The sequence below is a fragment of the Chelmon rostratus genome, chromosome 7 (assembly GCF_017976325.1).
Source record: "Chelmon rostratus isolate fCheRos1 chromosome 7, fCheRos1.pri, whole genome shotgun sequence".
Lineage (NCBI taxonomy): Eukaryota > Metazoa > Chordata > Actinopteri > Chaetodontiformes > Chaetodontidae > Chelmon > Chelmon rostratus.
In genome coordinates this window covers 15,452,161-15,465,615 of record NC_055664.1, presented here as the reverse complement: position 1 = coordinate 15,465,615, position 13,455 = coordinate 15,452,161, and the positions used below count along the sequence as shown (strand labels likewise).

The 13,455-nt window shown below is 45.5% G+C and overlaps 1 protein-coding gene across 4 annotated transcripts in view; it reads right to left on the bottom strand.

Annotated features, from left to right (window-relative positions):
• Positions 1-229: 229 nt before the first annotated feature.
• Positions 230-13,455, bottom strand: part of kmt2a (lysine (K)-specific methyltransferase 2A) — a 37,368-nt gene continuing 24,142 nt past the window's right edge. For 3 of the 4 annotated variants that reach the window (XM_041939971.1, XM_041939974.1, XM_041939972.1), the window contains exons 23-34: positions 13,270-13,430; positions 13,010-13,156; positions 10,206-12,870; positions 7,476-10,094; positions 7,039-7,110; positions 6,720-6,946; positions 6,396-6,470; positions 6,093-6,267; positions 5,854-5,961; positions 5,606-5,686; positions 5,210-5,339; positions 230-5,097 (exon numbers count right to left, since the gene is read on the bottom strand). In XM_041939971.1, coding sequence (XP_041795905.1) covers positions 4,822-5,097; positions 5,210-5,339; positions 5,606-5,686; positions 5,854-5,961; positions 6,093-6,267; positions 6,396-6,470; positions 6,720-6,946; positions 7,039-7,110; positions 7,476-10,094; positions 10,206-12,870; positions 13,010-13,156; positions 13,270-13,430 — 6,736 coding nt within the window. In that variant the 3' untranslated portion in view covers positions 230-4,821. The remainder of the gene's footprint in view (positions 5,098-5,209; positions 5,340-5,605; positions 5,687-5,853; positions 5,962-6,092; positions 6,268-6,395; positions 6,471-6,719; positions 6,947-7,038; positions 7,111-7,475; positions 10,095-10,205; positions 12,871-13,009; positions 13,157-13,269; positions 13,431-13,455) is intronic. The other variant, XM_041939973.1, reaches the window with a different exon arrangement.

Here is a 13,455-nt window from a genome sequence, read left to right as displayed (position 1 = left end):
TGATTAATGTGCCCTGACTCTACTCTAAATTTTAAATTCTAAATTTCCAGCAGATAAAAATGCACTTTTCCTAGCTTAAAAGCATCTGCTGATGAAGATCATATGATCGAAACGCCCAAATGAGCTATTAAATATAACTTGAACATACGTTCCCTTAAGTGACAACAAGTTTAAATCAAGTTAGCTGCTGTCCAGTCAAACAGTGAGCGAGGCAAGAGACAAAAAAGAGTAAAGGAGACATGTTTATTATTTAAACTATCACTTAAATAAAAAAGTGCATAGAAAATAAACATGATTAGAAACTTTTCTTTTTACACTTATGTACAACTTTGTTTCCTAATTATACATTCAACCAAGTAGTTTGTGGTTCATTTTCACTGTGGTGGTTTTCCTTCATTTCGTTGATGTGTATTGAAAGAACACTGTTAAAAAGGGAGAAAATATGACTGTTGAGCTCATGGATACCGTTATTACAGAGAGCAGGAGGAGTATTGATAAGACAAAGGTAAATTCAAGGCATAAGAAACGAGCCTGTTCATGATCCATGATCCCTCTTTTTGTTTTTTGCACGTCCCACCGCCCGCTCCCTCTGTGACACCACATCCCATCATAGGCTGATAACTTCTATACACAAGAAACAATTAGAAAATTACAAATACATGTTACATACTGTCCGACCTCTCCCAAACCTTGACTTGCCAAAGAACAATTCAGGGTGGATGTTGCACAAAATAAATAAATTAAAGGTTTTCAACATCAGCATTATGACTTTCTATAAAAACAGTACATGATAAGTACAACCAAAGCTTCAGAGGAGAGAGAGGTGATCGCGGAGACATGAGAGGTTTCCAAAATGAAAAAACGGCATTTTGGTGGGATCTTTAAAACTCCTGGTCAGTCTCCACAAACCAAACTCTTAATTTATACCACATCAAGTAAGCCATCTAAAAAGTCCCTGTTAAAAACATACAAAGGAAAACAAAACAAACAAACAATAACAAAAAAAAAAAAGAAAAAAAAAAAAAAAAAAGGAAAAACATTCACTACAACAACCGGGGGGGAAAAAACAAAAACGAAATGGATGACCTCAAGAAGTTCACAACCACATTAATACAGTTACATTTCTCATCACATAAAAACCGTTCCTTTCCAGAAAGAAAATAAAAAGAAAAACTGCAACGCTCCTTGCTGACGAAGGAACACTCACAGGCACAGCAAAAAATTGGAACTGGATATCAATATACAAAAGAATGATGCACGTTAGTTTCATCTGATAGTACTGTAACACAAAACCATTATAGAGTACATTGAAACATTGCTATTAACCATTATAAATCTGCTGTTTTGCTACTGTAACTAAGTTTGTCTGTCCATTCCATATATTGTATAGATACTAAAGTACAAGAAATTACTATGCATGTTTCCGTATAATATTGTTATGTATTTATACTATAATTACAGAGAATGACGGAGAAGGGCCACTGGTGTGGCGTGGTAAAATGAAGTCCAAACAAACAACAGAGACCATTTCCTTATTGTATACACGCTGTTAAACAGTGAAATAAATGAGTTATTGTTCACTGAACCCTCCGACCCTGAAAATTTAGAAGTGGATCTTGAGAAGTGAGTCGTAGACAGAGCCCTTGGCATCAGTAAACGTGTTATCACCGATGCTAGCATGAAGTGTTGAGCTAACCCAGTAAGAACCGGTTGTCCTACAGACAGAAATACCAACTGCTGTTCACACTTTAGTATTATTCCCAGTGCTGAAACTGCTGCTGCTGTTTGAGGTCACATCTACGCGTCTTCCATATCGACCAGGGGTGTTGACACAAGAACCGAAAACAAATGTAGCTGACAAGAATCATCACAAGTCTGATGATGCTGTGAAGGAGGAATATACATTCATTGTTGACCTTAGCAGCAGAACCCAGCGAGCCCAGTGTAGGTGCAGCTGTACAACCACGAGACTGGCCTGTCAGTTAGGGTTTGGGGAGGCGGGCGGGGGGCTCAGGACCTGATCTTGGGCCCTACATGGAACAGCACAGCCAAGGCTTGTACATACTGCACCTTCAGGAAGGAAAGGGCCGCTGGCATGGTCCCTGCCTTCACTTTGTTGCAGAAAAAGAGTCAAGTGCACTTTGCTAGAGCCTCAAACACCACTTTTAGGAGTCATTAAAACCAATCCACGTCGAGCAAACTCAGTTCTTACGTCAGGGCCCGATGCACATACTCAAAGTATTCTGTGCTTGTGGTTTCAGCAGTGGAGTAGCACTGTCTGTCTGGAGAACGAGCTGAGTTTCCCTGTGTCTATTCAGTGCCTGTGTCACAGCTAAAGTGCAAACCATGTGTGGGACATGTTTTTGTTTCAGTTCACAACGAGAAGGAGCAGTGCGGGACTAACTGCTAACGGCCTTTAGGTGACAACGAAGTCAGCATGAACGGACAACAATAAATTAATCAAAAGGGACAAAAACAAAGTAATTGACTTTAGTCACACTGTGGAACCAGTCAGTCTAAACAGTCTACTTAAATATTCGATCCAGGACATGAAGGCTTGTAAGAGGGAAGAGGCATGCTCATTTACAACTAAGGCAAACCACGAGGAGACTGAGCAAAATAATACAAAAGGTGATTTCCGAATGCTGGTGAGGTGTCACCAGGATGAAGTGTTTTTTTTTTTAAATGAGTGGACTGGCTCAACGAAGGTATGATAGATGCTGTTGGGAGCATTAAAATAAAGGCACCTCTTTATTATAGACCAAGTCTGCAGAGGGACAAAACAGTTTAAAGTGATGGGACTCGTGTGGGATTTTACGCATGTGCCAATTGGCCAAAAAAGCCTGTCGACACGATTGATTCGTGACAAGAAAAAACGAATCACTGCGATACAACCTGACTTGATTCTCGGTGTGATGTGGTGTGGAGATAAGGCTGGAGAGAGGAGATATCTGCTATGGATCAACAATCTAAGCTCTCTCAAGTGCATAATAATAGTTCACATGACTGCCATACTGCCAGCTAGAGCTGGAACAATGAAAAAACCGTCAGCTCCGACCAAATGGCCTGGGATAGATAAAAGAGCTACTGGTGGACTGAACTAAAAGGGGACCAAGCCACAGACCAGTGTCAGTCTTTGGAATCAAAGAAAACATTCAGCCTACAAATCAAAAAAGAAAAAAAAATTACAACAAAAAACAACTTTGAAAAGGCAGCGGAATACAAAACATAGAGACCAAGCATTAGTGTTTGTAAACCTCTATTTCCTACAAAAATGGCAATAAAATAAATACGATTTTTTAAAAATATAAATACCATCATTAAGTGCTATTCACTAGTGAGTGCTTTTTAAGTCTTTTTTTGTAGAAAAATATACATTATTTACATTTGTTTTTTAAAAGCGAGCATGATATTTCCCTGTCCATAATAAAAAGACAGATAACAGACAAGACTTCAAAAGACTTAATACAAATAAAAAACATTTTCCGTAGTATTGGTTATCACAACAGGCCAAGAAGAAAACAAGTTGTGTGAAAATTCAATTCAAGGGCGTGATGTTTGGTTCTCTTTGCTGCTGTAATTTGGAACGCGATTCAAAAGGTCGAGTTTATAGAATTACCAAAAGTGTGACAACAACAACAGCATGCACAAACTTGTAACACGTCTGCCTGTATGTTTCTGTAAGATCCATGGCTGTTTGTGGATCACAGCTCCAAAAATCAATTATAAATATGTCTACTAAAGCACATCAGTAGGGTTCTCCAGTCCCTTGGCTGTCAGTCCACCAGAATCTCTAGCTGCCTCGCTCTCTCAGGCCAGACAATGAATCCCATCAATAACATGACTACATAGCTACCAAGCTGTCAGACTAAAAGTCAATTTAAGTACAACGGATGGGATCGACCTCAGATGTCATCCTTTACACAAATGGCCAAAAATAACCTGTGTTTTCAAGCAAATCTACATTTCTGCCCCCCTCGTCTCTCTTCTCTCACTCTCTGTGGCCACTGCTCCCCCTAGTGTTCCACCTGCACTCTTATCAGGCTGCTATACACAAGCAGCTCCTATTTACAGTGTTACAAGCTTTTTTTTCTTTTAAAAAAAAAAAGCGTGGTCAGGGGAAGGTTCCACTCAATCACAACGACTCTGAAGGCATCAGGGCACATTCAGGGAGATGTGCATCGATAACAGCTGACACTGAGATATAAAAGAAAAAAAAGAAATTCTAACAAGGTTCTAATTTCTCTTTCTAATAAAATTACTCTTCCAAGTCCCTTCAACAAATTGCACTTGGGTGTAAAATGGAACCAAGTTCTTTGATTTTTTTTTTTCTTCTATGTTCACCTCTCAGCATTAGTGGACCATAACATACTTGTAGAAAATTAAGGAGGATGGGCCAATGTAAAAAATTATGAAGGGGTTAACTTTATCATCCAAATGTAAATTAAAGTTAATATTGCAATGTTGTGAAGGCTCAGACCATTTCATCTCTCACCTGTGAAGGTGAAACTTCCCATGCCAAATGTTAATGAGACAAAAGGAGGCACAATATGTTGGAATTTCTACAAATGGCCCCTCCTCCAAAATGGCCTTCAGTATTTATTCATATACAGTACGATCCACGACAACTGTCTCTGCTGCAACACCAGCAGCAGAAACTCTCACAGAGCTCGTGCCTAGTTGGCAGCTGTGATCCTTACGTGGACCGGACCCAGAAAATTATCATAAAGCCAGTGCCAAGACAAACCCCTGGCAGGGGCGTCCTCAGAGCATCGTGCACTGCTGCACAACGGACTCGGTCCTCTTTAAAACGTGTCGTTATCAGTTGAGGAACTTGCGACACTTCTTTGTACCGCAGTTGCAGGGCAGCTTGTTGCTGGCATCCTCAATAGGGAACTTGTAGTCGTAGGTGAGCTCCTCGCCACAGAAGATGCGGCGAGAAGCGAAGATGACGATGTGCTTCAGGCCGTCCACAGTGATGACTCGCGAGTAGCAGTTGGGCTCGCAGGAGTGGTTGATGAAGCGGGCAGCGTTGCCGTGCACCGTGGCATCAACCACCTCGTAGTCATCAATGCGAAACATGTAGCAGCCAATCCCCTTTAAGGAGAGAAAAGACAAGAAAAGAGGTTGAATGTTAGATGCTCTCAATTGTCTTTGAGTGAAGCTGATCGAATAAAATTCAAACATCAAAATCATTGCAAGAACTCACTTTTCCATCGTAATATTTCTCCCGTTTGTCAGTGAGCACAGACCGAATGACATTTCCAGAGTATTCAATGACCATCTCCCCAGCATCAATGGTTTTCTTGCAGAACAGACCTCGGCCATGAATGGGAGACCTGCAGAGGGATACAGTTTTTAAACTCTTTTCTTTTGGCCATTTCCATTTTAAAACCATCAAGCTGATCAATACTTTCCTTCAAGTTCTTGAGGTCAAAGTGAACAGTTCATTTTGACAAACCATAAATTGTTGTGATGTATAGTAATGAAAGTGATTTAACTTTTAACAAACTGATTTGTCTAATGTAACCAAATATATTATCCAAGTCTTGTGCAACCTAAATGGTTTATAAATGATTAACAGTTAAAACACCAATGATCTAACCTGTAGACTCCAACAGTTTCCTTTGAGATGGCCTTGAGCTGTTTGAATCTCACAGCCAGTGGTAGCTCCATGGAGGAACGCCTGCAACAGCAGCATGAAAAAGTAATGTTATGGTGACAGTTGTCTCAATCACAATGAGATAAGATCATGCTTTATTGATCCACAGGGGAGGCATGCAGGTGTTGCAGCAGCACAATGACGTGTTTACTGTCAATAAGTAACAGGGATTTTGTGTGCACTCTGACGACCTGGCAGTCCTGAGCTGCCCTTCCTCATCATCATCTTCTTGTGGCCTGTACTCAGGAGGCTGGCGATGTTTTGAGGCCAAGAAATTGAACATGTCAAATACAGATCTCCTGGAAAGCAAACGGATGGAAGATGGAAGTCAGAAACACATACACACAAGATCCAGAACAAAGACGTTTGAGGCAAATTTGTGCCAAACAAGTGCGTACTGCATATGTGTGTGTGTAGGTCCCTTCCTAACCTGTGGTTGATCTCTGCACGAGCCGATCCGTGGGGGTTGATGGGAGGTTCATCGGTTTCCTCTGGTTTGTGGAAGCGGAAACGGTAGCTCCGACAGTGTCTAGAGCCATAAAGCTGCTCCAGCAGGAAGACCACTGCCTCGTGGACGACGCCCAGCATCCTCAATCCATTCACACCTGGGAGGAGCAAAGAAACGCGTCTGCCATGAATCATTCGCTGTTTTCCATTCAAAGGTCAAGATAAACTTTAGAACAACATATCTATTCTTCTTAGTTGCTCAGATGTAGTCAGAATGAGGCCTCACCTTCAAAAGAGAGCTCTTTGAGCCGTGCATTGGAGCGAGCTTCTTGCACCTTATCGGTCAGAGATTTCCAAGCCTCTGTAACAGGACAGTTAGAACGGGACCGCTCAGTATTTCATGCAAACTGTATCTTCAGTCAAGAGCACTTAATTTAATTCTTGCTTTAATCACCTTTATATCAATGCATGTGTAGTACATGTGAGAAGTACTGCAAGTAACCTTTCATGTACACCATGTTACATGTTGTAATTACACTGATCCATTAGTTCTGTCAAAGCACACTGAAATAAAAACAAAAATATAACAAATGCGGTTGTTTTCTTTCACCTTCGATACTCTCACAGCGGATGTGGAAGCCGTCCTCGCTGCAGATTTCAAAGATGATGCCCTTCTTGGGTTTGCTATCCAAGGCGGTGTCCCTGCTATTGCCGTCCTGGTCGGGTGGTGAAGCCACGGGAAGAGACCCCGCTCCCCCAGCTGCAGCTGGTTTGTCTTTCCCCACTACTCTCCCTGGCACAACAGGACCTTGAGATGTCTTCTTTTTCCCAAGCACACTGGAAAAGATTTGAGGCAAGCGTTAGCACAAAATGAATGAAAGACATATGGTCAGTATGAAAAAGGACACCTAGCATGGATGACTCCATACCTCTTATTGGTTGCCTTGTCTGTGGGTTTGCCTGTGTCCATGGGTTCAGGGGAGCTCAGCTCTTTGGAACTGCTTGCAAAAACAGATGAGAGAGGATCAAAACGGGAATATATTAAAGTACCTTTTGTGAACAATTGGTAGCTAAAGATTTAGTCAAGGTGAGATATTTCATTTCTCTGTATCTGAACCTAGCGTTAATAGAATGCACAGCAACTGGAAACATAGCTCCGTACAAATAATCTGATTATTATAGGAATGCATCTACAGAATAAATCATACACTCACAACACTCGTTCTTATTATTCTCAATGTTGGATTCATTATGCAGAACACAATTGAATTGAATTAGTTATTAGGATATGTATTCATGTAGAAGGAATTAAACCAAAAACACAATACTGATGCATCTCAAGCAGCCAAAATAATAACTGTCTCACCTTGGGTTTGAGTGAGGTCGTCCTGCAGGGTTGCTGTGGTGCTCCTCTGCCTGAGAGGTCTTTAGCTTCTTCCCGGTGGCAAAGTCTGTGCTCTGCCTGCTCCTCTTTGTTTTCTGTTTGCCTTTTTCTGCTCCTGAAACTACAACTGCTGTGGTGGAGTTGGGCAACCTCTGTTCTGATGACCTGGGAATGGGAGTTGTTCTGCTGCTCTGGGAGTGTGCGGAGCTTTGGGTGAACACTCCAACAACACGTCCCTTGGCAGGGCTTAGAGGGTTGGCTGGGCCGGGTGCTAAAGGAACAGTGGTGTTTTGACTGGAGTCCACAGTCTGGGCTCTGTTAACAGGCTGATGCTGTAAGTGGACATTATTTCCTTCTGTCTCTCCTTGCTGGTTGACGGCCATGCTGATAGTCTGTTGGGAGGGTAGGACGCAGATGCTGCTAGCTATAGATGTCTGCACTGAGGAGCTGAGCTGTGACATCAGAGGAGCTCCTCCTGCTGATTGAAGGACCATTGGCTGATCTGACAGACCCAAGCCATGGGGACCGGCTTTAAACAAAAGATTGCTAATTGGCCCTGTGATCTCAGTAGAGCTGAGGACAGGGGTGGAGAGGGAAACTGATCCTGGTGCGAGAAGGCCAGTAGCACCACTAGGGGGCACAGACACAACATTCAACACAGACTGACTGGGATTGAGACCAGATACTGTGCACGGTAGAAGGTGAGTAGAGGAATCATGACCCAGGATGCCAGACTGGGCAGGACCAGGAATCCTCTGTTGAAGGAGAGTAGTGTGATCCAAGTACATAACCCCACCGGATTTTGGTCTCTTGATAATATTTGGGACCTTGCGCTGAGATGTGGAGAGGGTGCTTAATTCAACCAGGCCACCAGGCTGGCCTGGGATGCTAGCAGTAATCTGAGGGGAAGACAAGTTGATGAGGGTCATGTTGGGAGGGCCCACTTCGGATGGGGCCAGTGTAGGCTGGCTACGGGACCGGGCCAACTTTTTGCTTTTTCTAGGCTGAAGACGAGAGATGGGCCTCTTTTTTCCGTGAGCAGAGGCGAGTACAGTCGGGGAAGAAGTCAGGGAGGAGGGACTGGACACTATGGCAACACTGGGACCCAGCTCGTGAGGTCGACCAGCCTCTGAGACCAAAATCTGGGACTGGTCATGGGGCTGAGAGGGCAACCCAATGAGAAGCCCTGAGGTGGTGCTGGGGATTCCTGTCTGGAAGCCTGTTTGTGTGGCTCCTGTAAAGGTGTGAATCTGGGAAGGGTGAGACATGGTGCCCAGAACTTTGCCACCAGCAGGAAATATTGGCTGGGCTGTGGATAAACCAGTATTTAACCCAGTGGTGAGTGTCATAGAGCTGAGTACTGCTTGAGAGCTAGTGTCCATCACCCCTGTGGCACTAATCTTCTGGGTGACACCATTAGGGACGGTTTGAAGAACATAGAGAGGCTGGAACTGCTGATTGACCACGATGAGCTTGTCAGGGCCTGGTTTGATGACTGCTGGGCTGGAAACCTGAGCCTGGGACGGACCAGGGCCAGGAACTGGACTGGGACTGCTTACAGCTGCAGCTGATGCTGGGAGGTACTTCTGAGGCAAGGAGGGAGAGCTTGGCAAACCGGGGGTACCAGAACTCCGGGGAACATCCTGGTTACCAGGAGGTTCAACCACCTGGCCAATGGCAGGGCTGGGAATAAACTGCTCAGGAGTGATATGACCTTCTGTGACCTGTGTGTCCCTGTTTCCCAAAGTTGCAGCATCATGCTGACTCTCCGATGGTGACACACATGGCCCTGCTCTTTTCTTGTCTCGACTTTTGTCTCCACTGATTGCCTCTGGGTCAGAGGTCAAGCCTAGCATGGTGCGGTCTGAGGTATCGGAGATAAGACTCCCAGCAGTGTGGTTCTGACTGGTGCTGACAGTAGGACTGCGTGTGGTCAGGACAGAGAGGTCAGAGGGCAGCTCCAGAGGAAGATATGGCTCCTCGACAGATATGGAGCTATTCACACTACTCTCCACTACACCTCCACTCTCAGCACTGGGCAGTGGCTGGGAAAAGTCATCAAACAGAATGTCTTTACGCCGGTTGACATCCACATAGCCCTCATCCAGGAGCAGCTCTGAGGAGGACGGCTCAGATTGCTGACCCAGAGCCTGCATTGACATGGAAGGTGTGTTGAGGACAAACTCCATGATGTCTGATGGCAAAATGTTACCACAGTCATCACTGTTGTTGTTGTCAGAATCTGATTTAAGCAGGTCTGTGCCGAGGGAAAGTTGGGCCTCGAGAGGATCCTGACCCTGACTCTGTGGCTGGGACTTGACCCCACCTCCTAAAGGAAGACAGTTTTCTTTCTGGTTCTTTCTGCCTTCTCGAGTGTTGCCACTTACTGTTCCAGCACTGTTGTCAGCCTCCTTACTCGAGTCATGTGAGTCAGGTTTCTCTGTGTGCCTCTCTCTGCCCCTTCTCTTAGGAGCGCTCTTATGTGGGGTGGAAGAGGAGGTGGCTGTAGTTGTTGTGGTGCTGGTGGTGCAGATGCTGGTATCGCTCTCTGAACCATCATCAACGCCATCGAGCTGGCCAATACGCTGCTTACCTAAAGTCCTGTTAAACAAAACAAAGACAATACGTTCGGATTATTTGAGACAACAGAAAACAATCACAAATAAATTTTGGATAATTATTTTATCAAATTAAATAATGGTGTGTACATACAAGGCACTCAGCATGTCCTCCTCAACTTTTCCTTGAGCCCTCTGTTGTTGCTGCTCCTCGTCTTTTAGAAAGCGTTGAAGCTGGGATCCCCTTCCCAGACACTGGTCTATCCCTTCTATAGACGGCAGACCCTCACCAGGGTTAATTATTGTTCTGGTGAAGTTGTAGTAGTAAGGGTCTTTACCCCTTTGTTTCATTCCGCTGTCTTCATCCTCTCCACTGTCACCTGATGAAGAGGAGGTGCTCATATCATCTGCTCCATCCACCTGGCCCTCAGCTGACTTCTTGCGGCCACCACTCCTCCTCTTAACCACGGCCCCGGCTCCATCCCCACTGCCGTAGAAGGGCAGGTCCTCTTCACCGTACGAGCGAACTCCATAGAAAGGTGTGAGGCCAAAAAACATGTTGGAGCGTGCGCGGGCACTGCGTCGAGGGTAGCGCCTCTTCGCTGACCCTGATCCGTCGCTGTCATCCTCGTGGTGTTTATCATCCATACCTCTGTCGTGGTCATCTTCTGGACCATCACCCTCATCCTCAGTGCCTTGAGTGAGGAGGCTGTGGTGGTCTCGGAGCTCACTGTGCGAGCGATCCTTGCGCAAATCATCTTCCTCTGTTTGTGTCTGGGTGTCAGATTCAGAGCTGTCACTGCTGCTGGCAGAGGGTGAGGAGAAGAGAGCGGAGCGGGCAGAGCGACGGGTCCCCTGGCCAGCAGGAGAGACAGTGGAGGTAGCGGTCGTGGGACAGGAGGAAGAAATGCCACCAGTGCTGGTCCCATTAGGATCAGTCTTGATATCAGTCTTTAGTGGAGTTACAGTAGGGGGTTTCACTGATCTCTTTTTCTCTCTAGAGGACAGTGGCAGCTGGTTAGTTGTTGGTTTAGTGTGAGACTGGGAAGAGGTCTTCACTCCTTTCTCTGGAGCTAAACCACCCTGCTGCAGCTGCTGTAAGTTGTCCAGACTGGAGCTGTTCTTCCTCTCAGGACAAGAGTAATTTTCTCTGCTCTTTGAGGATGACCTGTCCCCTCCCTGGTTCTCAAGCTTCTCCCCCTGAGTCCTCCCATGACCTTTGGTGCTGTTTCCAAGCACTGGAGCTTTGCTATTGCTGCTGTTGTGAGAGCTGGGGTTAGTAGCATGTGTGTTGGAGCTGCCAGCAGCTTTTGTATTATTGTTAAGAAGGGGAATTTTGTTGCTGTTGTTGCTGTTTTGGAGACTCTTCTCTCTTTCACGGTCTTTGGACACCTCTCTGCTGCCTGCCATCTTAACTTTGGGGTGTTTGTCTTTGGCAGCGGAGGCTGCAGCTGGGGAGGCCAGATGCGTGGATCCTCGCTTGACAACATCATCTTCTGCTGGTGTCCTTGATGGCCACAGAGGCTTCATGGCTGCTGCTGTGGCTGGACCTGATGAGTAATCATTTGCTTTTCGTGCATTGGACTTATGAAATGAAGACTGTGGGGAGCCAGATTTCCCAATAACAGAGTCCTTATGGAGTGAAGCTGGCATTAAATTTCCAGTGCCACTACTACTCTCCTTCCCTGAGCTGGCCTTGTCCTTAGACTGGGAGATGTTAGAGATGGGGGTGGACCGGTGACGAGGCAATAAACTTGCAGAAACATCCTGGTCTTTGCCTCCGTGTTTCCCTTGCTTGTCCGTCTGCTTGGCGCTGCCACCTCTCGGCTGACCTGTGAGAACAGCAGTGCCTACAGGAGGGGAGGACTGGCCTGAGCCTGCAGGTGCCAGTCTGGGGCTCTTACTCTCACCTCCAGCCTGTTTGGACTGACTTCCAGGGTTACTCTCTTTCCCTGAGCCAGAGTCTTTGTTTTTCTCTGTGCTTCTATAATTGGAATCTCTAGAGGGAGGTCTACCCTTGTCAGAGTCTCTGCTCGACAGTCTGTCTTTACCTTGGCCTGACTCTTTTCCTGTTTCCCTGCCATATTGTCTATGCTTTTCAGAGTCCCGCTGCCCTGCATCTCTACTGAGTGACCTAGCCTTTTCTATATCCTTATAGCTGGGATCTCTAGAGGATGATTTACTCTTATCCATTTCTCTATTGCTTGACTCTCTGCTTGTCTGTCTCCCCTTCTCAGAGTCTTTGTTCACTTGTCTCCCCTTTTCTGAATCTCTTAACGGATCTCTACTGAGAGGTCTTCCCCTCTCAGATTCTTTCAGACCTGAGTCTTTACTCAATGGTCTCCTCTTTTCTGGCTCTTTGGCTGGTGTCTCACCCTTGTCAGAGTCTTTTTGCCCAAGTTCTCTGGAAGATCTATTCTTGTCAGAATCCTTAGAAGCTTGGTCTTGACTTGACACTCTCCCCTTGTCTGCATCTCTCAGCCCCTGGTCTCTGGATGGTTGCTGTCTGTTTCTGTCTGTGGAGAACAGTCTACCTCTTTCATCATCTCTCTGGATTGGACTCTTTGCTGAGTCTTTGCTGAGGTGCTTGGCCCTTTCTGGGTCTCTGGCAGGGGAGGGGATGAGGGGAGGGGGTGAGGTAAGGGGTCGTGACAAAATCTGAGGTGGGGAGGTCACACCTCTCTGTCTGTTCAGCTGGTGGGGAGGAGGAGAGAGACAAGGAGAACTGTGGCGACGTGAGTCAATATTGCGCATGCTGGGGTTCACCAGGGAGTCTCCTACTGTCACAATCTCATGGCTTTGGGGCTGAGAGGCACCTCCTACAACAAGAAAGAAATCGAAATTGAAAAGGAGACTGGACTGATAACAACTAAAATTAATTTCTACACAGAAATATCAAAATAAACCAAATTCTGTCAAAGATTGTTCTAAATCAAAAAAAGGAATGCATATTTGTACCTGGAGTGGGCATGGGCCTGGGGCCTATTGAGCGCTGACACGGGGGATAGCTGGGGTGTCGGTTCCTAGTGTAAACCCTGAGCTTAGGGGTGTTGGCAGGGGAAAGGGTGTCAGAGCGCCTTGGAGATTCAAATGGATCAGGAAAGTCTAGATATAAAAAAAAAAACAGTTCAGTGTCACACAAAATAGTCTAAAATATGGCACATAGTGTAACACACTGAAACCTGAACTATGTAATGCCACCGTATTCTGTTGGTTACCTGTTATGGGAGGTGGGCTGTGTGCTATCGTGCGATTCTCCTCAGGAGCCATCATGTTTTTTAGGTCAGACTCCACCACTGGAGGGTGACAAACTAGAATCCTGCAGGTATACACACAGCGCTTTCGAGCATCTAAAGTACTCCAGTAGACCCTTGAACACCTGAAGAAAAGAGATTTTATTTACA